The sequence below is a fragment of the Didymosphaeria variabile genome, assembly GCF_027946475.1.
Source record: "Didymosphaeria variabile strain IMI 356815 chromosome Unknown scaffold_5, whole genome shotgun sequence".
In the NCBI taxonomy this organism is placed as follows: domain Eukaryota; kingdom Fungi; phylum Ascomycota; class Dothideomycetes; order Pleosporales; family Didymosphaeriaceae; genus Didymosphaeria; species Didymosphaeria variabile.
This window is the reverse complement of record NW_026611624.1, coordinates 3950007-3974620: the sequence shown is the minus strand read 5'-3', so window position 1 is coordinate 3974620 and position 24614 is coordinate 3950007. Positions and strand designations below refer to the sequence as shown.

Sequence of the window (24614 nt, the reverse complement as noted above, 5' to 3'; positions counted from 1 at the left end):
CTTATTCATGATTTGCGTCTCTTCAAGCGGGTTTACGTACGCTCGTGCACTCGTGCGAGTACCTTACGCGGTGTAGACTAACAACGTAATCGCGAGCTGAGATTGAAGACCAGATTTTCAGCGACATGATCCTTTCCGCGCGAAATCGGAACGATAGATTCATCCGTTGCCGCAATGGATCCGGTCGTAGAAGGGAGGGAAAGAGCATTATCTTTGAATTTTGTCAGAAAACTAAAAACTGCGTAAAACTTGCGTTTCTCGATTTCATCAGCGTCGTCGCTGCACTTTCATCATACCTATGTTACCTAGGTATCGTTACAGCTCATCACGTAACACCCCATCCCGCACCTGCCATAACGCAAGGTACACTGAAATGAGATCATGAATGTAGGAATTTGGGGAGCGGTATGAAAGATGGGACCGGGCGACGTTCGCAACTGTTCTTTATCGGTTGAGGCGCACGTCACGCGAGCTTTTTAAATACCAGTCAACGACTGCAACAGCCGCGAAGATCTTGTGGCTTGCATCTCCATAATTTCTAAAGTGGAAACATCATTCATAAAGGTAAGGAGTCTTATTGCTCTCATTGCGTTGCACTTTCTCCCATCGAGCTGTTCCTATACAACCCTACCTAGATATGACATCAACAACGAAGAATCCCATCATCCGATCCCAGCAACATTGAACGTTAATTGGAAAGCGCATTGCCAGTCAGCAAGAGCCACTGAGCTACTCACGAGTCGACATCAATTGAAAGAGACGCCGAGACCTCTGCTACTATAAGGAAACACCCCAAATTCACTCTCGCGCACAAACGCAAAGTCCGACTCATCGCAATCTTTCAGAACCACTTGGGAGCTATAGGGACCGCCAGGACGAAACAGTGTCCCAAGCACAACATACATTTCGGCGGAGGCGAGGCTAACATGACGAGATATATATCAGTATATGCCCCTGATACCTATTCGATGAAGGATCATCTTACTTTTTACCCGGGCAGTCCCTCGAGCCCTTAGACCAAGGGACGAAATACCTATTCATGCGTGGGTCGATGTCTCCAAGCCATCGCTCAGGTTTATACGCGAAGGGGTCTGGGAACACGCCCGAATCATAGTGCATGTTGTACACCGACATTGCTACAGGTGTCTGCGTTCCCATCCAAGCGTTAGCATTCGTATAGTACCATGATGTGATGAAGGTGATGACTTACGTTTTTCGGAATGATCCATTCTTTGTAGTGCAGCTCGGAGTCGGGTGCCATGCGCGCGCTACGTCGGAACTGGCAGCTCATACTGGAGCGCTCTCTTAGTACCTATCCTTGACGACCTCGATTGCGGAAGGGACACCTACCGAAGGCCTTCCTTGACACACGCCGCGAGGTAGGGAACTTGCTCGAACTCTGTCCAAGCAGGAATGGTTTTGGGATACTGGGACATGACATCCGACAGGCTTTCTTGTAGGCGCCTGTGCATATTCGCGTTGGCGAGTATGTGGAACGTAATGAAGGCGAGCGCAGATGTAGGGTTGATGGTTCCGCCGCCGAATACGCCCACTGCTTCGGCAGCTAACCTAGATGGATGCTTTTCGTACTCGGGTAGGTCGCTTCTGAGAAGGGTGTGAAAGAAGGAGAATTTCTCCGGATCGCTTTCTTTCGCAAGGTCGGACTTGACGTTGTTGACTTTGTCCCGGCCGAGCTTGTCATGTCAGCTTCGATACTAAACTACTACTCGTACGCATGGTGGGTTGCACGAACCACAGGCCACATCTTGAATGCTGCTATCCGTGGAAAAGCCCATTGCATGCAGCTCATTGGAACCGTCATCAGTAATCTGTAGGGCTTAGTTGCTTCCTTGTGGAACATGAGGGTGGCAATGAGGATTCCATACCTGCCCAGAAGGGGGAAATTTCGGATGACAGGGTTCACAAGTAAGATGCTACGTATGATTTTATGCCTCAATAGAGTCAGCATACAGGGTTTTAATGAGGTTGCCACCATTTGGGCCAAACTCATGGATGAGAGAATGACCGAGAGGGGAAGCTTACCACTCAGGGGCGAAATCGGGCTCTTCCAGCAGCTGTGAGGATTCGCCAACAGTGAGCTCAACGGTGATATCACCCAGATATGCCGAATACGCTTGGTCGAGGCGGACGAAGGAGCCTGTACCTTGCAAGGCACTAAGTTTTTGATTGAGGACTCTGGTCTTGTCATGGATGACACTTTCAGCATGTGTAACACCTTTGGGTGAGAGAAACCTCTCCAGGGGTTTCCTTCGAAGTTGATGGAGCTCATGGTTGCTTGTGGTTGCGATAGTGTCTATCCCAAAGAGTTAGGAGCAACGATCGATGCGTGAAGCTATGTTCATGCTACAGGTACTCACCTTCGAGACCAAAGCCAAATCTTGCAACCATCGAGTTGGTGTGTCGAATCCCAGCCGGAACATAGAGCTTGCTGAAGTATTCTGCGTCATTGATCGAGAGCTCCTGAGGTGAACATCGAACGATTGGTCCTTTTTGCGAGAGTGGTCAGTCAATTGACTGTACCTGGCCCGGTCGAGGCTTACCATATTTCTTATGCATGTCCAGTAGAACTTCGTGGAAGTTGTTCCTCGTGACGTCGATGAATGTTTCATACCACGCTGTTGCTGCGACTAGTTTTGGTCCAGGAAATTGCGCAAGAGGGGAAAAGTAGAGTCGGTATATGATAAGACAGGCACTGTAGACAATGAATATGGCACACGCGAAACCGGCGGCTACCCAAAGGACAGAGGTATCCATGTCGATGGGTGCTCGCAAAGCTTTGTGGAGGGTAAGAATATCCATGACGCTGGCTGTTGCAGTCTGGAGGTATATGAATGATTGCGAAGCTCGTTCAAGAGCTGAACAAAGTTCGGGTGGATGTGAAATCGTGAAAGTAGCTCGGCATGGACACCCTGATATCTGGAGGTGTTGGACAGGGGAGTAGCGAAAGTTGTACTCTCCTGTGTTAGACCAGGGACGCAACACGTGCATCTCAGAGTCCTGATTGTGCCTATCAGCGAAATACCGAGTCAACCTCTTCCCCTGTTGAGGGTATCGTGCATGATGTCAGTCCTACACAGGCACACCTATGTTCTCCCAATCTGAGATTTCGGTGGCCATCAATATTTTCCCATGTTGATATAAACCCGCTTAACGCGCTTGATTAACCTCGACAAGGAGTGTTCTTTGTTCTGCGCTCGCTTCATTCAACTGTGCCGTTGACTGTGCCGTATACTAACCCCGTGTGTGCACAACTTCAAGCAGACATCGACGATGGAAAGATATGCCGAAGTTCAACAGAATGCAAACCCCACGAGAACAAAGAACATTCTGCGGGGTAGGTCCCAAAGTATGTTCAGAGACGGCGTCGAAAGGCGAGATATCCGGAGGAGCTGTGCTGCATCACCATGCCTAGTGCTTCTAGGCGACCTTAGTATCAGGACGCGGCTTCCGTCGCCTGCTACACAGGATTGGATCCTAATCGCCTTCGAGATAGACCATTATTATTTATGTTTTGGTTTCGGCAAGCAGTCCCCCAATCGTCTTACTGAAGGCACTTTTATCATCACCAATTCCACTGCTATCCAATACATTACTGGCAAACATGAAGTACCAATACTCCCATCTCATCGACCCCTCTTCCTATGATAATCAATGCCTCTGCAACGACATTCCACTCCGCTGCCACCGCAATTCAGACATAGAAGAGTCTGGTCTCATGCGATTGCGCAACGACTGGCAGAAACATATCGGGCCCCTACCCTTATCAACGTACGGCGGCCAGGGTCCGCAGTACAATTTCACCGCCGTGACGATCCCAGAATGCCTTACAGAGCGCCTGGAGATTGTTGCGTATGTTATGGAGTTTGCATTCCTGCATGATGATCTTGTGGATCAGGCTGAGGCGAGTGAGGTATGGCATCTATACGAGTACATAGTGAGGCGGTAATTGACATAACACAGGGACTTGGCCTTTTCGAGAAGATGATGAAAGATATCAAGGCGGGGGTTCAAAGTAGTGATAGAAGACAAAGCAGCTCCGGCGAAGGCCGCATTCTAGGCAACATTCTTGAAGAGATGATGGCTGTTGACTCACTCAGAGCTAAGCAATTCTTAGAATATTGGAGGCGTGGCGTAAGCCTCCCACGAGATCAAACCCGTTTCGAAAGCTTGGATGACTATCTGGATTTCAGACTCGTGGACTCAGGGGCTTTGTAAGCTTTGTCTCCATATCTGTAACACTGTAAAGATGTAATAGAGGCTGATAGTGTCCCTCCAAGCATGCTAAGTGGACTGGTAACCTTCGGGATGGGCCTGACGATTCCCCCAAGTGAAATAGATGAATGTTCCAGACTGACTCGACCCGCTTGGGCCGCTGCGTTTCTTACAAATGACGTCCAGTCATGGGAGAAGGAGTGCGAAGAGTACAAGAACCAGACCAAGTTGAACCACACCGCAGACACGCCACACATGGTAAACGGAGTTTGGATACTCATGAGACAATATTCCATCGGCGTCCAGGAAGCGATCGATCGCGTTCACCAGAAAGTAAAGGTTTTCGTAGCAGAATTTGTGGACACTGTCAGCACCCTCGACGGCAGGAAAGACTTATCCGAGGATTCGCGCTCCTTCGTAGAAGCTGCACAGTACATGGTCAGCGGCAATCTTATATGGGGAATGTCCAGTCCTCGATATCGTTCTGATCGAACTTTGAATGGACTCCAGATGGCGGGACTGAAGTGCACCGGGCCACCCCATGTCTCGCCAGTCATGAAGGACACGAAACACCCTCCCACGCCACCTGACGAAGACGTCAAAGTCGTTGACGGCTCGAAAGAGATCGATGACAATGACCACAATAATACCCAGGTCGCCAGCCAGATCGGTCCCAGACCCATTGTCTCCGTTATGCGCAATCTCGCCTTGTTCATCACCCAAGACCACCCTACTCTTCCAAGTTTGGTACTCACCTTTTCCCCGTCATCATTCCTTCACCACACCCACTGACTCTTACTCAGCCCATTTCTGCACCAGCCTCCTACACCAGCGCACTCCCATCCAAGAACATACGCGACAAAGCCGCAGACGCATTGAACATCTGGCTCAACGTCCCACCAGCCGATCTGTCCAATATTAAGCGCATCGTCAACATGCTTCACAATGCGTCTTTGATGTTTGACGACATAGAAGATGGTTCGACTCTGCGTAGAGGCAGTCCCGCCGCACACACGATCTTTGGAATTGCGCAGACGATGAACTCGGCCGGGTGGCAGGTCGTGGAGGCTATTGTGGAGATGCAGAAGCTCAAAGACGATAGCACTTTTGAGATTTGCCTGAGTGAGTATTCGACACCCTCATTGCAAGGCAATAGAACCGACTCTCACATGTGCCTGTTTCAGAAGAGTTAAGTAACATGTACACCGGGCAAGGACATGATATCTCCTGGTCGACGAATATTGTCTGCCCGACTCTTGGCGAGTACCTCAAGATGGTGGACTACAGTAAGTCAAGCAGTGTTGACTTCATTCTAAATCTTTCTAACGAACGAACAGAAACCGGTGGGCTCTTCCGCATACTCACCCTGCTCATGCTTGCGCAGTCACCCACGCCCCGTAGGACAGGCTTGATGGCACTTGCGTCGTTGATGGGCAGATACTTCCAGGTTCGAGACGATTACATGAACCTAAGTTCTGGTGATGTGAGCCATGCCACTCTCTACAATCCCACTGTTGGCCATACATACAGATCTGGCTAATGCTTCCGCTAGTATACCAAGAAGAAGGGATTCTGCGAGGATCTCGAGGAGGGTAAATTCAGCTTGTTAATGGTCCACACAATGCAGGTGGCACCTGAAGCTGACAAAATGCTCTTGCAAAACTTGCTGGCGCAGAGGCGCGCGGCGGGGAAAATGTCGATGGCGCAGAAGCACCTGGTACTGGAGATCATGAAGAAGATGGGTAGTATGGAGTATGCGGCCAAAGTGTTGGAGGCGATGTTGGCTGAGGTTAGGAAGATGGTTGAGGGTGTTGACAAAGAGTGTGGTATGGAGAATGAAATGATGAGGTCTTTACTTGGTAGTTTGGATGTAGAGGCACCGCTGCCTTAGTACCGAAACTGCGTCAGATATACCATATCGGCTGCCGTGCGACATCGAATTTCCTAGTGCAGTGCAGGACTTTCCGAGCATTCTCGGGCATCAATTACCCACTATAATCGTGATGCCCGACTGTGGTGTTGCGGCGCAAATATGGTCGCTCTTCCAGCCACTTTCACCCCGACCCACCATGACACACCGTAGACGTCATCGTACCCGCTCATAAACTCGAGCTACATAAAAGCTCAATTTCAGCACAACCTCACACGACACATTCTACGCACATCACAGCTTCACTAAAACCCTCTTACTATACCCAATCTTCTCAATCTTCCCATTTCCAACCTTCACACGATCATCATGTCTGGAAACTCTAGCGTCGGTACCAGTGGTGTCTACGAGGCAGGCGACCAGCGCAACGTCAAGGACTCCGAGATCAGACAGGCACAGGCTGAGAACCGCTTCCACGAGGGCAAGCAGAACTCCCATCTTGCTCAAGACTCCAGTAAGATTTACCAAACTCAAACCATACCCAATTGATTCACATTCTAACGTGCCTGCAGAGGACGAGCGCTCCATCGCCAACAAGCTTGCCCGCGAAGAGAAGCGCGAGAACGAGGATGAGAACAAACTATCCGAAGAGGACCGCGCATCAAAAATCGACTCTACACTGCCGGCGAAGCTGCACGGTAACGAGCCTTCCAAGGGCGCCAAGATCGACCAGGAGTTGAAGGAGGAGGAGGAGGCTGAGCTCAGGCGGAAAGGCAAGGGCGATGCCATGCCTGGAAAGAAATAGATGCTTGATTTAGAGCATGGTATGTGGAGTTGAAAAAGTCTTTCGAAGTCTACGATGATTTGTACGACTATACCCGACGGATGATATGATAGCATAATGAGATGATGTCATGGCCTCAAAAATTGTTCTATTGCCGAAGTGAATATATGCGACAAGACACTTTAAAAACGCGCAGTAGACGATGCGTTAGTCCGCCCTTGAAGCAGTCTGGTAAGATGGTATTCTTGAAGTTCTTACGTTGCTCACGAACTTTACCCCTCCAGCCCCGCGAACTCCAACATGCTCCATGACTCGCGTCGGATTTGTTTCCGAGATAACCACCCCTCTCCTCCGAAGCCGCCATGTCGCCATTCTGACTCCCAGTTTGCCAACCCCACCAATCTCGGACATTGATACCCCGCCTTCGATCCGTGTATAAGCGACGTACATAACGCAACCCCAATTGTCCCCCGGCGACGCGTCGTATGCCTTTCCTCTCCCACAACAGCACCCGCCTCCTACGAACTACCTCGGCCTTATTCCGATCGCCCAATACGCAACAACACCTCACAGCAGCGTTCCGCGAACACGCAAGAATGTCGTCGTCTATGGCGCAGAGACTGAAGGGCAAGACGGTGGTCATAACGGGCGCGAGTTCAGGCATTGGAAAGAGCGTAGCGCTGGAGTTCGCGAGGACGCAGCCAGATGACCTGAAGCTCATCATTACCGCGCGGAGAATCGACACATTGAAGGAGGTCGCCCAAGAAATCAATAGCTTTGCGAAGGGCGTAAAGGTGCACCCTGTGAAGCTGGACGTGAGCAAGCCGGAGGAAATACAGAGCTTCGTGGGACAGCTGCCCGACGAGTTCAAGGAGGTTGATGTGCTTGTTAACAATGCGTGAGTCCGCCTTGCATTTCCCTCCACCTAGATCTAGGAAAGGAAATAACTCATATGTGGTAGTGGTCTCGTCAAAGGCGTCGCACAAGCACCTAATATCGCTTCGGAGGATATCGATGTTATGTTCAGTACCAACGTCACCGGCCTCATCAACATGACCCAAGCCATCCTCCCCATTTACAAGTCCCGCTCCGACGGCGGCCGCGGCGACATCATAAATATCGGCTCCATCGCCGGCCGCGAGCCCTACCAAGGCGGTAGCATCTACTGCGCGACCAAAGCCGCTGTGCGCTCCTTCACCGAGGCTCTCCGTAAAGAGCTTATCGCTACGCGCATCCGCGTCATCGAGATCGACCCTGGACAGGTAGAAACCGAGTTCAGCGTTGTGCGGTTCTACGGCGACAAAGACAAGGCGAAGAAGGTGTACGAGGGGGTGGAGCCGTTGACGGGTGATGATATCGCAGAGGTGGTGGTTTTCGCGGCAGGCAGAAGGGAGAACGTTGTGCTAGCGGATACGTTGGTGTATCCGAATCACCAGGTGAGTTTCCACCTTCGCTATATGGAAAAGCTGCTGATGTTTCTCAGGCGGCGGCGACGGTTATGCACCGGAAGACGGCGCAGTAGACTGACGGTGAATAGGCGGGCGCGGGGGGGAGCAACATGCACAGAAAGCCTGCGGTGCAGAAGGAGAAGCAGAAGCTGTAGACATAACATAGATTTAGGCTTTGCGAACAAACGAAACGCAACGCTCCTGCTCGAACTGGAGCTCCACACTTCCTTCTCCGCTCTACGTCCATACCTCCCCCAGAAAATCTTCAATATCTTGTAACAAGACGCTGCTTCTCTCCAAAGCCGGGAAATGCCCTCCAACTTCATGTCTCCTGTACCATCTCAACGCTCCGCTCTTCTCCGCCCAACTCCTCGGACAAGGTATCATCTCTCTAGGAAAATAGCTGTAACCCATCGGACACTCCACATACAACTCCGCTTGCCCATGTAGATACCCCTTCTTCCCCGGACCCACGAGAAAGTCCTCGCGGTAGGGATAAAACGTTGTGGCCAGACAACCAGTAAACCAATACAGATTGACAGCTTCGAGGATGTGTGATAAAGGGACAGGCGTCCTTTGATCGCACCACTCAAGATACTTCTCGCCTACCCAAGCCAGCAGCGCAACAGGCGACGACGCCAGCACCGCCCCAGCGTCCCCGGCCTCGTCCCCGCCATCCTCCCGTACGCCGTCCCCGTGCTCAGAAACTCCTCACCCCTGCTTACGCCCTCTTTCTCAAACGCTTCAAGCACTTCATGGGTTGCGTCGTCCGGACGCGGCATCTGATTGTGATTCGTATGGAAGGCGCTGACCTCGCGGTACGAAGACGCCATGATACGTCCTATACCCGCGCCGATATCTCCCCCGCTCACGGCGTACTTTTCGAACCCTAGCGTCGCGGTCATGAGTTTGTGCAGTATACGCGCGGAGTCTGCGTACGACCAGTCTTTATCCAGAGGTGGAGGGGAGGAGAAAGCCCAGCCAACCTGCGAGGGCAGAATCACATGGTAGGGTAACTTCTCCGGGGAGTATTTCTGCTGGAGGAGGGTCAGGAGGGGGAGAGATTCGACGAAGGTGCAGGGCCAGCCGCTTAGGCGGGCGAGGGGGACTGCGGTGGGGGAGCGAGAGAAGAGGGCGCAGAAGTGGATGGTGTAGGTCCTTCCGTCGTCGTCTGTGATGGAAGCTTTGTAGTGGGGGAAAGTGTTCAGGTGGGCTTCTTGGGTGCGCCTGTGTGGTGTTAGTATGTGTGATTTTGGGGATGATGAGAGGTGTACCAGTTGAAATCAGTCTCCCAGTACTTCTTTGCTTCGATTAGCCATTCGCGTGTGATGCCGAAGGTGTGGCTTTCTGATGCACGCTCTTTCTGGTTCTCATACGTGGCTTGCACGATTGGACTCAATCTCACTAATGTGTTCAAATCCTGTAACTTGTGTTCTTCAATGTGAATTTCGAAAGGTTCGATCTTGCCTTTCGCGGTGGTGGGAAGTGTGTTGTAGACCGCCATTGTCAAATCAAAGTCTGTAAATTCAGAAACGCGCAGATTAGTTGTGGAAATATAAAAGCGCGTACGATTTCTCTCGAAATCAGTATACTATTTATCCTCAATTTGGTCGCAGTGCTGCACACATGCACAAGGCAAGTGATGTAGGCTGACAAACAAGCAAGGTAGAACAAGGAACGCCATTTCCCGATTGGGAAAACCACACGCGTAAGATGAGCCATACGGGAAGCTCTTCAGACGATCAATACGGAGGCTAAGTTGCTACGACATAGAATTCGACACCACATACCATTGCTGGTAAATGTTGCTTTGAAATGCGAATTGAGGGTAATATCTTGCGACATTCGTGAGTCATCGTCGTTGCCCAAACGAAGCGCTTACGATAGGAGGCTGGTATACATCGTAGCTCCGATTGTGGCAGCGCTTGGTATAGCTTAACGGGATGCGATTCGAGTAGCTAGTACTCTTTAGTCTCGCGGGACTTCACTTCGAGAATCACCGTGAAAGTAGAGCAGAGTTCAACCGGCAGCAATTCGGCAGCACTTCAGTCCAGTAGAGAAATTGTGAATTTTTCATATCTATCATGCAGGGTATCAAGTCGTCTATATCTATCGTCCAATTCATTCCTTTTGATTCCGCTCACGGAATGTCCTAAATGCGTCTATATCGTGGAAAAATGCCAGGCCTTTGTCGTGCCTACGTGTACGAGCCGTCCTTTACTCCATCTCAATGGTACCAGGAGGCTTGCTAGTGACTGAGAGATATTAGTTGAGATTACCAAAGAGTGGAACATGGAACTTACTATCATACACCACACGGCAGACACCGTTGACCTCGTTTACAATCCTCCTGGAAACTTTCTTCAAGAAAGCCCCATCAAACGGATACCAATCCGCCGTCATGAAATCGGTGGTCTCGACTGCGCGCAGCGCAATGACCTGATCGTGCACTCGTTTGTCACCCATGACACCCACAGCCTTGACTGGCAACAAAGCGGCGAATGCCTGGCTGATGTTCCTGTACAAGCCAGCCGCCTTGATTTCTTCGATGAAGATGTTGTCTGCCTCACGGGCAATGCGAACTTGCTCAGGCGTGACCTCGCCAAGGATGCGAATAGCAATGCCAGGTCCTGGGAAGGGGTGACGCCAGACGAGGTCCTCAGGTATGCCCAAGTTCATGCCTAGCTCGCGAACCTCGTCCTTGAAGAGCTCACGGAGTGGCTCGATGAGCTTGAGGTTCATATCCTTTGGAAGGCCACCGACGTTGTGGTGGGTCTTGATAGTCGCGGAAGGGCCCTTGAAGGAAATACTCTCGATGACATCAGGATAGAGGGTGCCCTGGAGTAGCCACTCAATCTCGCCGGCTTCAGAAGTTTCGTGTGCTTCCGCGGCGATCTTCTTCGCTTCCTCTTGGAAAATTTCGATGAAGGTGTTGCCAATGATCTTGCGCTTCTTCTCAGGGTCGTCCTTAACGCCTGCGAGACGACCGAGGAATCGCTCAGAGGCATCAATGACGGTGAGGTTGATACCCAAGCCAGCTGTAAGTGTCTCCTTGACAATCTTGGCCTCGTTCAAACGGAGGACGCCGTTGTCGACAAGCACGGCGTGGAAGCGGTCGCCAATGGCTTCCTTCATCAACTTCGCAGCGACAGTAGAGTCGACACCACCGCTAACAGCGCCAATGACCTGACCCTTGGGGCCGACCAGCTTCCTGATCCTCTCAATCTCCTGATCGACGAACTTGCTCATCGTCCAGTTTGTCTGGGCTTCGCAGATGTCAACGGCGAAGTTCTTCAGCAAGACCTTGCCCTTGGGCGTGTGTGTAACCTCGGGATGGAACTGGATGCCGTAATACTTCTTGCTCTTGTGGCCGATACCCGCGAATGGCGCGTTGCTTGTGGTAGCGATCGTGATGAATTCCTCAGGTAGGTGGCCAAGCTTGTCGCCGTGGCTCATCCACACTTCCGTGTTATCCTCCCAATCCGCGAACAGCTTGTCCACATGCCCTCCCGCCTCGCCATCTCCGTGCCTTTCGACCTTCAGGTACGCGTGACCATATTCCCTCTTTTCACCCGCGAGCACGTTCTTGTTGTCAAAGGTCCACGCCATCTCTTGCAATCCATAGCATATGCCCAAGATTGGCACATTGAGTTCGAATACGGCGGGGTCAACGTGGGGCGCGTCGTCCCAGTAAACCGAGTATGGGCCTCCCGATAGGATCACACCTTTGGGAGTCCAGCCAAGATCAGCGATCTTCTGGGTGCACGGGAGCATCTCAGAGTAGACATTGAGCTCGCGAAGACGACGGGTAATAAGGTGCGAGTACTGGGAGCCGAAATCAAGCACCAGAATGGTGTCGAAGGTCTTGTGCGGGGGAATCGGGTCGCTTGCGTCGGTCGCCATGGTGCTGATTTGAGCTTAAATTGAGCAATCAATGTCTGAAAGAAGGTAGGAGAGAAGATCAAGAAAGTTTCTAAGGAAAAGAGTGAACGAGGGGGAAGTGACTCGCACAGCGCCAGCTGATAAAAAATTTGGCGGGGCAGCAAGCGCAACCGCGCCGGTGGGAAGTGGCTATCGACAGTGGTCCAAGCGTCTCAGAATTATTTCGACGGAATGCCGCAGGCACTGCACAACATACACAACTTACACAATGGCGAAGCGAAAGACTCAAAAAGATCCCGAGGACCTCCCCGATGCGCCCGACGGCAAGAGCAAGAGGAAAAATGACGACTCTGACAGCGATGAAGTGCGCATACTCCCCGCTCTTCCCCGCAACGAGAATGAAGCTCACGTTTGTAGGATATGGACACTCTGGATGTAGACTTCGAATGGTTCGATCCAAATCCCGCAGTCGACTTCCACGGTCTCAAGACCCTCCTGCGACAGCTCCTCGACGTCGACAATCAGCTTTTCAACCTCTCCGAGCTCGCAGATCTCATACTATCGCAGCCACTGCTGGGAAGCACAGTGAAGTGCGATGGCACGGAATCGGACCCTTTCTCATTCCTGACAGTGCTGAACCTCGAAACACATAAGGTCAGCTTCATTGCCGTTGGTACTATGCATGGTTCCCAGACTAACCGCACTACAGGACAAGCAAGTAATTGCCGACCTAACCGCCTACCTCACCCGACACTCCACCACGCCCTCACTCGCACCTCTCCAAACGCTCCTTACCGCCCCATCCACCTCCCAGATTGGCCTCATCCTTACCGAGCGCTTCATCAACATGCCCCACGAAATCGTCGCACCCAGCTACAAGATGCTGCAAGAAGAGATCCAGTGGGCGCTTGATGAGAAGGAACCTTACGCTTTTACACACTACCTTGTGTTGTCCAAGGCATACATGGAGGTAGAGTCGAACCTGCCTGCGGCGGAGCAGCCTCCGGCGAAGAAGAAGAAGGCCGCGAAGGGGGGATGATAAAGAGACGTTCTATTTTCATCCGGAGGACGAGGTGTTGCATAGGCATGCGCTGGGGTATGGCAGTTTTGAGTTCGAGAGTCCGGTGGATGAGGGTGCGAGTGATAGTAAGAGGGCGTTTCAAGAGCTGGGTGTGAAGCCCATGGGTCATTTGATACTGATCGAAGCGGACAAGTTTGCGGGGGGCTGTAAGCGCTGTCGAGTCGTTTCTAGGAGGTGGGCAATAGTTTCGGCCTCAGCGGTAGTACTCTAGACAGCGCCTAGGGTAAATGTGCGACGAACTTGAATCTGACGATAATTTTGGGAAAACTGGATGAATGTATACCCTGCGGTTAGCAAACACAAAAAATGAATAGGTTGCCAGAACGAAGACTCTACTTTGTTGTACATACTACTGCACATAAGCGAATCTATTGAAGAAAGCTGATCCAAGGAAATTGTGATGCTTGCTACTATCGACACAGCCCTCCCTTCCACACCATCTACCACCTCTTCTTCTATTGTACAGTCGCTTAACCAATGACTACCTTGCCATCTTCCGGGAAGTCGTACTCCGGTACCTCGAGGTTGAGCGGTGCGGGTCCCTTTCTTATGCGGCCAGAGATGTCGTAGTGGGAACCGTGGCAAGGGCAGAACCAGCCGCCGAAGTCGCCAGCCTCGCCAATGGGAACACAACCAAGATGGGTGCAGACACCTGTTGCCTGTTAGCGTGTTGATCCTCTATATAAACCTAGGTTTGAGGCATACCAAGCATGATCAACCATTCGGGCTTCTTCACACGGTCCGCGTCGGCCTGGGGGTCACGGAGCGCCTCCCACTTTGTGTCCTCGGCCTCCTTGATCTCGCCCTCGGTACGGTGTCGGATGAAGACGGGCTTGCCTCGCCACTTGATAATGACCTGTAATATATTAGCTCCATGTCTCCGGGCGCGCAGAAAGTTGGCAACGCACGTTCTTGCCCTCGGGGATGGCAGCGAGATCGATCTCGACCTTGGCCTGGGCCAGGACATCGGCGGAAGCAGACATGTTGACAAGGAAATCTGCGACGCAAAATCGTTAGCATCTGTTGCCTCATCGCCGCGCGTCTCCAATCCATCCGCAAAACAGCCAATGGCTATGAAACACCCTTCAGCGATCCTCCCCTTCCCGTTCCATTGCTGTCCGGAGCTCCACGGAGGTGTGGTGTAGAATTACCTTGCACGGTGGCCTTCGCGCCCAAACTCGCCAACGCACCCATGGTGCCGACCATGAAGTACTGCACGAGCTTAGGGCCGTCCTCGTTTCCGGAGTTCTTCTTATAGTGGCCGAACGACGGGATCTTGGTGGAGCTACCCTGGCCCTTGAAGGGGCTGTCGAAGCTGGACGTCGAGTGCACCTCGGAGAGGTTGCGGGACTGCATGGCGCCGCAGCCCGCCCGCGCGACGGGCAGCGAGTGCTGGGTCCATGAGCGGGCTATCGCGCGGGTGGTGTTTGCGAGGGCGGGCATCGTGGATGCGGCGGAGGGTGTGTTGCGCTGGATGGAGCTGTGGAGGCACGGGATGAGGTCGAAAGCGAAGTTTGGAAAGGGCGATTGACGAGGTGTTTTCGGGAGCGCGCTGATTGGCTGCTGCGGTTGCGCCGGGGGGCAGCTTTTCCAGGCGTCATCGCCTCACCATGCGCAGGTCACCACATCGTGCCTTCTAACATTGAAGCTCCATCTCCATGTAGATGCATGCACTCTAGAATAGTCGCTGCCTTTAGGCTGGCTTGCTTTTGCTTGCTTCGCAGCTTCTACTGTTAACCGCAGACTAACTCCAGGCAACACTCACTCTTGCTGCCTCTCTCAACACAACTAACACAACATCACAACATCGTTACTCATCCCATTCATACTGATCCATTCACTTTGACCTTCACTTAGCCAATACCGAAGATGTCTTCTGAACACCGTCAAACGCCGCGGGCTCACTCGCCTACACACCTCCCTCACTTAGTCCCGCTCTTAAGATTCGCTTCAACAGGACGCACACTTGTATCGCCCGACAGCATCGCTCATAAGCGGGGCGCGGGATCGGATACTGAACATCCAGAAGCACCCCCACCAAAGGCGGCCAAGATGACGGACGACGCTGACGCTGCCGCACAAACGGACGCGACTGGACAGATACCTAATATCGGCAAGGGCCCCGCTAGAGAAGACTCAAAGACAGTGTCTTCGAGAACGTCTTTTGAGGATATCCCGAGCGACAAGACGAGCAACGAGAGAACGTCTCCCAAGGCCGGAGCGAAGGGCAAGGAAAAGGCCAAAGTCACAGACGATGAGCAACACAACGACAACAGCACCAAAGATGCCGCGTCCCGCCTCGAAGAGCATGTAGGCGATCTGTTTTCAGCACCAGACAACAGCGTGCTCATTCACGCCTGCAATACCCAAGGTGTCTGGGGTGCGGGGATTGCCAAAGAGTTCCACAAGCGCTATCCCAAGGCCTTCAAGGAGTACGAAAGGCACTGCCTGTCTGCTCACCACCCAAAGCAGAATCCTGTTCGAGTGGGTACGTGTCTGCTTATAGGCCCCCGTGAGGTGAAACCTGGTGCACCAAAGCATTGGATCGGTTGCTTGTTTACCAGTGCCGGGCATGGCAGGAAGAAAGATCCGTCGCCTATGATCCTGCAGAACACGGTGCCCGCCTTCAAGGACCTGCTTGACAAGTTGAGTCGCGAGCCGCAACTCACGGAAATCAGGATGTGTCAGATCAATTCGGTTTTGTTCGAAGTACCTTGGAAAGCTACCAGGAAGGTGTTGCAAAAGGTCTTAGCGGCCGATGCAGGCCACCGGAAGGTACACGTCTACTCTCTGCCTGCCGCGCCCAAAGGTTCCATTCGGTCGTTCGTCCGCGAGCACTAGGAAGCGCTTCGCCTCCGGTGGCGAGTGGCCAGGGTAAAGGAAGAGCAGAAGAGAAGAGTGAGAAACGAGCCAGAGCTTGACCAACCACCACAGGGACGCAGACGGCGAGACGGATGTTGAGCATAGTTCCTTCGTTGCATCAGAGCGTTCGAACGAAATCGAACCACGTGAAGATCTCACGAACATGGGGGTTGGGGTATCTGGGACAACAGATACGGTGTTGAAAGTCTGGTCTTCCAGGCGTCATAGTGTTTGAGTCCTCAAACAACTTCTTCATCACAATCCGAGCATTGAGAGCTTCCTTGCACTGGTGTGATGTCCACAAATAATGCTTTACACTTAGATTGTGATATCCTTGACAAAGCCATGAACGCCATTGCTATGCATGCCCATACAAAATGACGAATATCCCTACCTCTAGTTTATTTTGAACCGTTGATCGCTGTGAAGCCGCTCGACCTCGTAGGTCTCTGTGTAGGAGCTGGCGCAGGTGCAGGAGCAGGAGCAGGAGCAGGAGGGCTGACTGTGGGAGCCTTTGGGCTGGCAGCGGTAGCGGCACTACCATTCGTCCGCGGTCCTCGCATCTCCATCTCGATCTGCATGGCCACCTCGTCCTGCTCAGGCTCGCTGTCCTCGACTTCGACGACCGGCGTTTCCTTCGCCTCCTCCGCCTTCTGTGGCTCCTGATCTATCTCCATAGCCTCAGCGCCGCCTTCTGCTTGTTCCACAATAGGGCCTTCTTTCTCAACCTTCTCCTTCTCTTCCTCATTCACCTTCTTCCCATTCGCCATCAACCGCTCCAACACATTTCCACTCGCGCCCTCCCCATTCTCCTTGCTGCCCTCCTTCCCTTTCCCCTCTGCCTCCTTCTCCTTCCTCTCCCTCTTCTCTCTCACCTCCCCAAACCTCACTGTCCTGGGCACGACATCCACCAGAAACTCGAGATTATCCGTCTTCGCGACGGCCGTTGCAACATCGCGGTACTGAACGTTTCGCCTGGGCTTCTTCTGCGTCTCTGCTTTGACGACGTTGTGTGTTGCGGTAGCGAAGTGCTGGATGAAGAGCTCGGTTGCAAGGGCGATGGCGAAGGCTGCATTTTTCGAGGTATGGAGACGCTCGGGGTCAGCGTTGATGATTTTTTTGGACGCGTGCGACTAGATCAATGTTAGGTTTATGGTTTCTTTGTAATTTGAGATATAGGCTTACGAGGAAGTGACACCTGGCCGCTGACCTCCTTGGAAGGCGCGATGGGGGTGTTGTTGTACGGCATCTTGTCGCGAGACAGTTGGGGGTGAGGGTGAAGGAACAGAGGAACAGCTACAGTGTGCAGTGCTCAATAAGAGAGGTTGCTGAATCCCGGACAGGATATCTGGGGTATAGACAGATGCGCGAGCAATTCGTGTTGGGTGAAAGCAAGTAGCGGGGTCGTCTGACGCGTAGAGTGGGTGTCGCGAACTTTTGGAGGTGTCGCGTTGGGATTGAGTCCGTGCACACTTCCGGCTACCATGCGTTAGCCATCAGACTCCACTGTTACTCCTCCCCTCACTGGACATTTTACAAATGTTGATTATCGTCCCAAGATGTCGCAAGACGAAAGGTACCGATGATTTCTCCTTGTTTGAGGAAAAACCATCCCAAGAGCTACAATTGCACTGATTCATCTCTATCTAGACTGTTCTAGCACAAGTGCCCAATCTAAATGGCCCTCGGCTACAGGAAGCTCAAATTGATGTACTGTCGATCCTCCACACTGCGTATAGTTGTTCACCGGTGTATACTCCCCGGTCAGCGGACTGAACCAGCTAGCCTTGATGTCACAGCCCTTGAGACTCTTAGTCTCGACAGTAAAGCTTGCGTTCGGTGAGTATACCATAAGCCAGGAACCATCCGCATCGCGAGTGGCGGCGATCCGGGCGTCAGAAGTGCCTGAGTGTTCATTATCAGCAAAGATATAGATTCGTAAGCGGAATACCTACCAGCGTTGCCGACGATGATGTCCTGCGCTGGGATGCGATCGAAGTAAGTGCCATCCCCGCGGTCTAGGATGGCTTTCTTAATCCATTGCATCTGGCTGGAACCAGGCAAAGTAATAGCCTCATACCATGGAATCTGTGGGCCGCTCTCATCGGCTGGGTATAGGTCGGGGATAGCCATCTGCCAGATGGTGTTGGCTCCGTAAGTGAGGCCAGCCATACCTGCGAACACCTACAGATAATCAGCCTGCAGAACATCTGCTAAAGGTCTCGTACTCAATCCTTACCGTCTGCCACGTGCCAATACGCACATCGCTCGCATTCCAATACATTCCATTAGCTTTGCCCGACTTCCCGTTATTATACCGCCACTCATAGTGCGGCTCGTTCTCGATCGCTGGTCTCTTCTTCCCAGGCGTACTCTCGCCCACACTCCACATTAGCTCCGCCGGCTCCCAACCCCTCCGACACGACCACCACGGAATCGGAGGATTGGGCGGACGATCCGAGTGTCCTGACTGACTCACATCAAACGCCAACCACCCACACTCCCCAAAAAAACTACTCGCCAGTGCTAATGGACCGCCCAGAAACCACTGGTTCGTAGGATGCATCGAGATCATGGGAACATAGCTCTGATTCCCACTTCCAGCATCATAACTCCCATTCCTCACAACCTCGCCCTCTCCCTTCACGATCCCCTCCGCAAGTGCATGATAAACGCCCGAGAAGTCAATAACAGGATACTCTTCCGGCAAACGTGCACTTGCCACACCTCCATAAGCGTAGTCCGTACTCACAGCTGTCTTATTCTTCCACCAAGGATTCGTGTCTCCAAACAATATCTTCGGCACATATGGATATCTCCTTCCCACAAACTCTCCAAATACCCTCGCCGTGCTCTCGTTCAAGGACCCAGGTACGCCTTTGTCATTGTGCACGTAGCCGCCCCAGGCGGGATGCATCACGATCCTGATTCCGTAGTCTTTCCACGCAAGTTCAACGATGGAGTCGACATACTCCCAATATACTTCATTGGGTTTACCGAAGTCGCCATCCACAAAGGCGAGGTTTCCCGCGCGGTCAGGCTGATCAGGACCGTTGCAATGCGCCCCGCATGCTTGAACGATGGTGAAGCCTTTTGAGGCGCGGTCGGACAGGTATGTGATTGTTTCGGTGCGGTTAAGACGATTAATCAGAAGCCACGCGGTGTCCGACTGCCAGAAAAAAGGCTTTCCATCAACGGTCTGGAAATAATGCCCGTTGTCTGATGCATACAGCGCGTACTCTGGTGGGATATTCCATTTTGCGTGTGCGAGAGAACCTAGGGAGAGGAGGAGTGCGGAGATGATGGCTATGGGGCCATGCCTTAGGGAATTGCTTTTTGTCCAACGCATGGTTGCAATGGTGGAATTACTAGGCCTTGCTTATTGTTGGGAATTAGGTTCGTGTGTCATCGTCTTCTACATATACCTCCTGGGTAGCTTCGCCAAGAAATCGTCATTCGTAGGATTTAGATCTACTGTGATGATATTTACTGGATTATGCTAGATCTTCGCACCGCATTCTGGAAATGTGTAGCCGTACGTGAACCTGGGGTAAACGCGGGGTTATAGTTCGTCGTTGTACCGTAGGAACCGGATGTAGTAGCAGTGACTTGCAAATTTAACCACCAATCACAGGCATTCATACTATTCACCACGGAAACCTCCAAATTAGCATGATGTAGCATGAAGCTTTCGTCAATGATAACCCAGAGTAGTAACGATGATTCTAAATTGAGATTATCAAATTCTGGTCCTAGTTGCCATAAGGAACTCTTCAATTTGCCTCTACTTGCTCCACGAGACCACGCCGACTCCGTGCGTTCCCTGCTGAGACTATGTCATAATGTCCGCCACAAACATTCGCTATTCGACCTATGCTTCGAGGCTGTACGGATTTGGCAAGCTAATTAGGTGCCGCGTTTCCCAAGAAGACCACGATGACTGCGCAGTATCTGGAGAAGAATCAGTACCGCGTGAAAACAAATTGATGAGATTGCAACATACGCAGCAGTTGCCGCAAGAACTTCATGGCGCTTTGCTTTGGAGTAAAACGCCATAGAACAAGCGAAGATGAGCGTGAAGAGGAAGAGAACTGCGATACACCCAAAGTACCCTCTACTTCCTCCGACGTTGGAGACGAGGATGTAGCATATGAGGACGGGCAAGACAAGGAGGATGGATGATAAAAAAGCGATGATAGCAGTAGCAAGATTGGCGATTCTGCTTGCGTTCAATTCTAGATAAGGGCGTTAGTTTCAGGTCGTGATTGGGTACAGTGCTCAGGACGATAGTTGAGGGTGATGGAGACATACCGATAATACCAACTTGATCATATGTTTTCACACGGTGCGTCTACTCAGGAATTGCGTTAATGGTCTATCAGATCATTCGTGTCAACATCGGTCATGGCTTACTGGAGTTCGGAACAGTCGCTGAACAGATTTTTAGCACCGATTCCGCGTTCAGGCGAAGCGCTTACCTTGAGCCATTCGCTTCGCGTTGCTATTATACATCTTGCAATGCAATGTTCCAACCAATCAGGGTCTTTGGCTGGTCGAAGTGCAACAAGATCTTGTCGAGCTCGAATAGGATCCATTTCGGCATCCATTTCGGCATCCATAAGCGGTTTGTAATCGTGATGAAAACTTCTAACCGATTTGTAATCTCGATTTGTTGGCGGCTCAAAACACCGTAGTCGTTGTATGGTGGTCATTAATTCGGCTTCGATCTAATCAGTATATATCATGGCTTGCGTCGTTATCCGGTACAGGCACGCACCATACTCCCGAAAATGCTTGTCGGCTTGATCGAGCAGTTGCTGCCGGGCTTCTGACTCGAGACATTTGGTACGTAGATGATCGGGATTCGCGTCGAAATCATCCCAATCCATTTCATCGAGCTCTCGCTCCAGTTGTGTCAGACGGCCTTCTTTCTCTAAAAGCAGTCGTGCCTGTAAGTACCCAAAGCGCCTGAACACCATAAACCTATCCTGCCCATCCATGAATGCCGCTAGCTTTGGGTATCCATTTGGTGTATTGTCCACTGTCAAATAGTCACATGATAATGCCCTGAGCAGCGACGATGAGGATGTACTGACATTGACGTGTTGCTATTTCTGTTACATCTGTAGGTTCTCCCTGGTCGTTCATGAGTGCTCTGACGGTTTTCCACCGTCTTCTCCGTCGCTCAGCTTGAGGGACATCCGTTTGCGCTTCAAGTGATGAAGTTGAGGATCGATAGGACGTCCTCATGGAGGGAGGAGAATTTCCGGTGCCCAGCCGAAGATTTTGCAGTTCATGACTCTCCAAACCCCCGGCCTCTTCCAGTCCTTGCCGTTCTTGATAACTCCGCATATAGTCATCAACCTGTTGCCGCTGAAGAGGTCTTTGGCCGTTGTGAATGGGAGCAGGTACTGCGGGAGCACTTGCAGCCGGCGTTTCAGTTTCTTGTCGCTCCGTCACTGAGACGGCATCGGCCGGCTCTGCGTGTACAGTGGGTTTATTATGTTCCACAGCATCCCCATGATCTGCTGCTATTTTGGAGGTCGTCTGTCCGCCATCGGCTGTAGTGCTCTGGCCCAAAAAAGTAACTCCAGGTCGCTCCATCATGAGGATCCTGATGTCGCACGTAAAGGTTGCCTGCTGGGATTGTGGTGAAAGATCATTTCTTCCATCAGGCTGACTGCTGCGCTCCATGTCCCACGCCTAGTTCAATCGCTTCAGCCTTGCACCGCCATGATCACAATCCTTGTCAAAGTGAGCCAATCATGTCCAACATCTCTTCAATAAAATTAAGTGCCGTAACCCGCTCGACACTGGTGCTGCCCGATTTGTTTTTGAAGCGCGTTTTGGCGAATGTCAAGCATATTTCTCCTCATACTTCATCGCGGTAGCTCTGATGCATTTCAGTGATGAAACTGGCTAGAGGCTGTGGACCACGAACCTAAATGTAAAACAGCTTGTTCGGTAAGCGCCTGCCAGGGTGATTGTACGTTGTAGTCGAGTCGCGAGTTTAACCCCAATCACACACAGTCAGGCTACTTATCCCGAGATCTCCAAACCCGACGACTACAGATGGTATTGAAAATGAAAGCAGAAGCTATGAATCTCGGATAGGGGAGGTGGTTCTGGATACATTCGTGATGTTGTTTGTATGCTGGAGACTTAGTTATAAACATCATATTGATACTCACATTGACCGACTCTATTCATACTCACCAACAACCTACTCTATCACGCAAAGCTCCTCTTACTGATCCACCTGTTCACTAATGCCAGTCCCTCCTCCGGCTTGTCGTACGGGACCATATGCCCCGCAGCGTCCACCGTGCTAACAGCGAAAGTTGTCTCCCTCCCACTCGCCGTCTCAATCTTAACCTCCTTGTACCACCCTACTCCCTTGCCACCATGCTTCCACGTCTTCCTAGGCTGAGCAACAAAAGCAGGCTGCCCTTTCCACGGCATCGACTCCGCCCATCTAATATTCCCCGCAGTGTTACACGCAAGGTCATAATTACCCTGGTAGAACAGCACATCGATACCGTTCTCAAGCAAGTAGAGAACTTGTGGTTGGAGGCTGATGCCCTGGTCGCCCGTGAGCTCAAATGCGTACTCAATGTTCATGTTGTAAACGCTGTAGTTCGCAACCGCCTTGGGCACGTGCAGCGCCTCGAAGACGTGCGGCTGGTTTAGATACTCCTCGATCCATCCGGATTCGAGGTAGCACAAGTCATCTCCGGATTTACATGGGTTGCTAATGTCGAAGCGGTTGCGGTCGCCTCCCTCGCCTGACTCGCCGTCGTAGTACTTGATCACGCCGTGCCAACAGACTGTCGAACCGGCTCCACAGATGGCGGGATCGGGATGCGCGTAACAAAGGCGTGCGAGGTCGAGGCAGCGCGGGAGGTTGGCGGCCATGATGTCGCAGCGAGTTTTGTTGAAGACGGGTTCTTCTACACCGGGATTGGTGGTGCAAAGAGTCTCCCAATAGCCGAAGGCAGTGTCGACGGGAGAGACGTACGCGTTGCCGACGAAAATGGAGCGGAGGTTAACTTGCTGGCGTTTCGGATACAAAAGGTTTTGAGAGACCACTTGTGCGGCTAGTGCTGGGCAGTAGTGGCCGCCGTAGCTTTCGCCGGTGATGTGAAAGTCTCTCTCCGCGAGATCTGAGAAGACATCGCCAACGAAGATTTGTAGGAAGTGATGTAGATCTGCTGCGGTCGTGAAACTGTCTCCCGGCAGAGGGACTCCTTCGTCCAGATAACTGAAGCCAACACCAGCCGGAGAATCAATGAACAGCAGATTCGCATTCTTGCTCCATCCAAATTCATTGTAATGCGTCCCATTGCCGCCCTCGTTAATCAAGCATGGCCCATTCTCCTGGAGCATACCAATCATAGAAGAACCGCCCGGCCCGCCTGTCAACCATAACACAAGAGGATCCTCGGATGGTGAACTCTGTGATTCGAAGTACCAGAAGAAGAGATGTTTTGAGCCGACGTCTAGCCATCCAGTGTATTGTTTTGAGTGCGCATCGCAGAGGGAGCCATTCTGTTGTTGTTTTATCCGCAGAGAGTGGTGTTCAGAGTATTCGCTTTGATAGACTTGGAAGGCCTCGACTTCGGGCGTTTCTTGGAATGGGATTTGAGATAGCCGTCCTGCAAAGGCTACCGCTGGGAGGAGGGAAGCTAGAGTGAGCTTCATTGCTGCTGTAGAGCTGCCTGGGTCCTGTTGCGTATGCTACAGTATTCGCACTCCAATATTTGATCTCTTACGATAGAGAGTACTCCACGCAAAAGGCTATCTCAAGCTCGAACCAGGAGATAGAATGCTTTTCAAAGTCGAAGGCAATGTCGAGACATGGGATGGAGTTTGTTCAGGTACTCAAAGCTCGGGATGACACAAGCTACAGAAGCTCCTTCCTGTTTGGTGTTAGCCCAGCCTTATCGAAGCTTGAATTGTGCCAGTTGTACGAGCGCGGAATACATTATGAATTGAATTCCGAATGCTCGGAATTAACGGATTGTAATGTAACGCAAGAAACAGAAATCGTGAAGACAGTTGGAAGACTAATTATGTTACTCATTTAGGGTCATAAGTGACCACAGCGCGCTTGCTCAGACACGCATAGTCGCCAAGTGCAGATCCCTTAGGCTCTAAGATGGGGTAGTAATCAGGAAACGAAACTTGGTAATGGAAGAGAATGTTCTTGCGCCGTGCCGCTTTTTCGAAGGAGTTGAAGTGGTAGTTGTTGATCGGGAATACATTCGTTGGAGATGAGCTGCTCGAAATGGAACAACACATGTCTGTATACTATTGACATTGGTTGATAGTGTACCAGGAGTACATTGTCGTTTTTCCATGATTCAGATACAACCAAAGGCTGCGCTTCGTTCGAACACCGGATGCTCTTGCAACAGCGTTGCTGCTTCCGTTACCTACAGGTTGCTGCGCCAC

General features: G+C 51.7%; 12 protein-coding genes across 12 annotated transcripts; 5 read left to right on the top strand and 7 right to left on the bottom strand.

Moving 5' to 3' along the window:
* Nucleotides 1-981: 981 nt before the first annotated feature.
* N0V89_007771 (uncharacterized protein) lies at nucleotides 982-1261 on the bottom strand (the record flags this gene model as incomplete). The annotated part of the gene is made up of 2 exons (XM_056216532.1): nucleotides 982-1146; nucleotides 1211-1261. The coding sequence occupies 2 exons, from the start codon at nucleotides 1259-1261 to the stop codon at nucleotides 982-984; spliced, it is 216 nt and encodes a 71-aa protein (XP_056070779.1).
* Nucleotides 1262-1346: 85 nt separating this feature from the next.
* Nucleotides 1347-2775, bottom strand: N0V89_007770 (uncharacterized protein; the record flags this gene model as incomplete). Its single annotated transcript, XM_056216531.1, has 5 exons — nucleotides 1347-1694; nucleotides 1754-1934; nucleotides 2044-2158; nucleotides 2379-2459; nucleotides 2562-2775. The coding sequence occupies 5 exons, from the start codon at nucleotides 2773-2775 to the stop codon at nucleotides 1347-1349; spliced, it is 939 nt and encodes a 312-aa protein (XP_056070778.1).
* Nucleotides 2776-3622: 847 nt separating this feature from the next.
* N0V89_007769 (uncharacterized protein) lies at nucleotides 3623-6124 on the top strand (the record flags this gene model as incomplete). Its single annotated transcript, XM_056216530.1, has 6 exons — nucleotides 3623-3931; nucleotides 3982-4232; nucleotides 4350-4980; nucleotides 5037-5355; nucleotides 5418-5716; nucleotides 5786-6124. 6 exons carry the CDS (start codon nucleotides 3623-3625, stop codon nucleotides 6122-6124), a joined length of 2148 nt encoding a protein of 715 aa, XP_056070777.1.
* Nucleotides 6125-6472: 348 nt separating this feature from the next.
* N0V89_007768 (uncharacterized protein) lies at nucleotides 6473-6908 on the top strand (the record flags this gene model as incomplete). Its single annotated transcript, XM_056216529.1, has 2 exons — nucleotides 6473-6617; nucleotides 6676-6908. 2 exons carry the CDS (start codon nucleotides 6473-6475, stop codon nucleotides 6906-6908), a joined length of 378 nt encoding a protein of 125 aa, XP_056070776.1.
* A 575-nt stretch (nucleotides 6909-7483) lies between these two features.
* On the top strand, nucleotides 7484-8409 carry N0V89_007767 (uncharacterized protein; the record flags this gene model as incomplete). Its single annotated transcript, XM_056216528.1, has 3 exons — nucleotides 7484-7785; nucleotides 7849-8323; nucleotides 8371-8409. 3 exons carry the CDS (start codon nucleotides 7484-7486, stop codon nucleotides 8407-8409), a joined length of 816 nt encoding a protein of 271 aa, XP_056070775.1.
* A 531-nt stretch (nucleotides 8410-8940) lies between these two features.
* Nucleotides 8941-9839, bottom strand: N0V89_007766 (uncharacterized protein; the record flags this gene model as incomplete). Its single annotated transcript, XM_056216527.1, has 2 exons — nucleotides 8941-9562; nucleotides 9610-9839. 2 exons carry the CDS (start codon nucleotides 9837-9839, stop codon nucleotides 8941-8943), a joined length of 852 nt encoding a protein of 283 aa, XP_056070774.1.
* Nucleotides 9840-10552: 713 nt separating this feature from the next.
* GUA1 (GMP synthase (glutamine-hydrolyzing)) lies at nucleotides 10553-12238 on the bottom strand (the record flags this gene model as incomplete). The annotated part of the gene is made up of 2 exons (XM_056216526.1): nucleotides 10553-10590; nucleotides 10639-12238. 2 exons carry the CDS (start codon nucleotides 12236-12238, stop codon nucleotides 10553-10555), a joined length of 1638 nt encoding a protein of 545 aa, XP_056070773.1.
* Nucleotides 12239-12485: 247 nt separating this feature from the next.
* On the top strand, nucleotides 12486-13256 carry BCP1 (Mss4p nuclear export; the record flags this gene model as incomplete). Its single annotated transcript, XM_056216525.1, has 3 exons — nucleotides 12486-12581; nucleotides 12635-12871; nucleotides 12927-13256. The coding sequence occupies 3 exons, from the start codon at nucleotides 12486-12488 to the stop codon at nucleotides 13254-13256; spliced, it is 663 nt and encodes a 220-aa protein (XP_056070772.1).
* Nucleotides 13257-13768: 512 nt separating this feature from the next.
* On the bottom strand, nucleotides 13769-14741 carry RIP1 (ubiquinol--cytochrome-c reductase catalytic subunit rip1; the record flags this gene model as incomplete). Its single annotated transcript, XM_056216524.1, has 4 exons — nucleotides 13769-13950; nucleotides 14004-14154; nucleotides 14207-14295; nucleotides 14450-14741. The coding sequence occupies 4 exons, from the start codon at nucleotides 14739-14741 to the stop codon at nucleotides 13769-13771; spliced, it is 714 nt and encodes a 237-aa protein (XP_056070771.1).
* A 609-nt stretch (nucleotides 14742-15350) lies between these two features.
* Nucleotides 15351-16139, top strand: POA1 (ADP-ribose 1''-phosphate phosphatase; the record flags this gene model as incomplete). Its single annotated transcript, XM_056216523.1, has 1 exon — nucleotides 15351-16139. One exon carries the CDS (start codon nucleotides 15351-15353, stop codon nucleotides 16137-16139), a length of 789 nt encoding a protein of 262 aa, XP_056070770.1.
* A 422-nt stretch (nucleotides 16140-16561) lies between these two features.
* Nucleotides 16562-19509, bottom strand: N0V89_007761 (uncharacterized protein; the record flags this gene model as incomplete). Its single annotated transcript, XM_056216522.1, has 4 exons — nucleotides 16562-17293; nucleotides 17875-18065; nucleotides 18116-18344; nucleotides 18400-19509. 4 exons carry the CDS (start codon nucleotides 19507-19509, stop codon nucleotides 16562-16564), a joined length of 2262 nt encoding a protein of 753 aa, XP_056070769.1.
* Nucleotides 19510-22391: 2882 nt separating this feature from the next.
* N0V89_007760 (uncharacterized protein) lies at nucleotides 22392-23861 on the bottom strand (the record flags this gene model as incomplete). The annotated part of the gene is made up of 1 exon (XM_056216521.1): nucleotides 22392-23861. One exon carries the CDS (start codon nucleotides 23859-23861, stop codon nucleotides 22392-22394), a length of 1470 nt encoding a protein of 489 aa, XP_056070768.1.
* Between the last annotated feature and the right edge of the window lie 753 nt (nucleotides 23862-24614).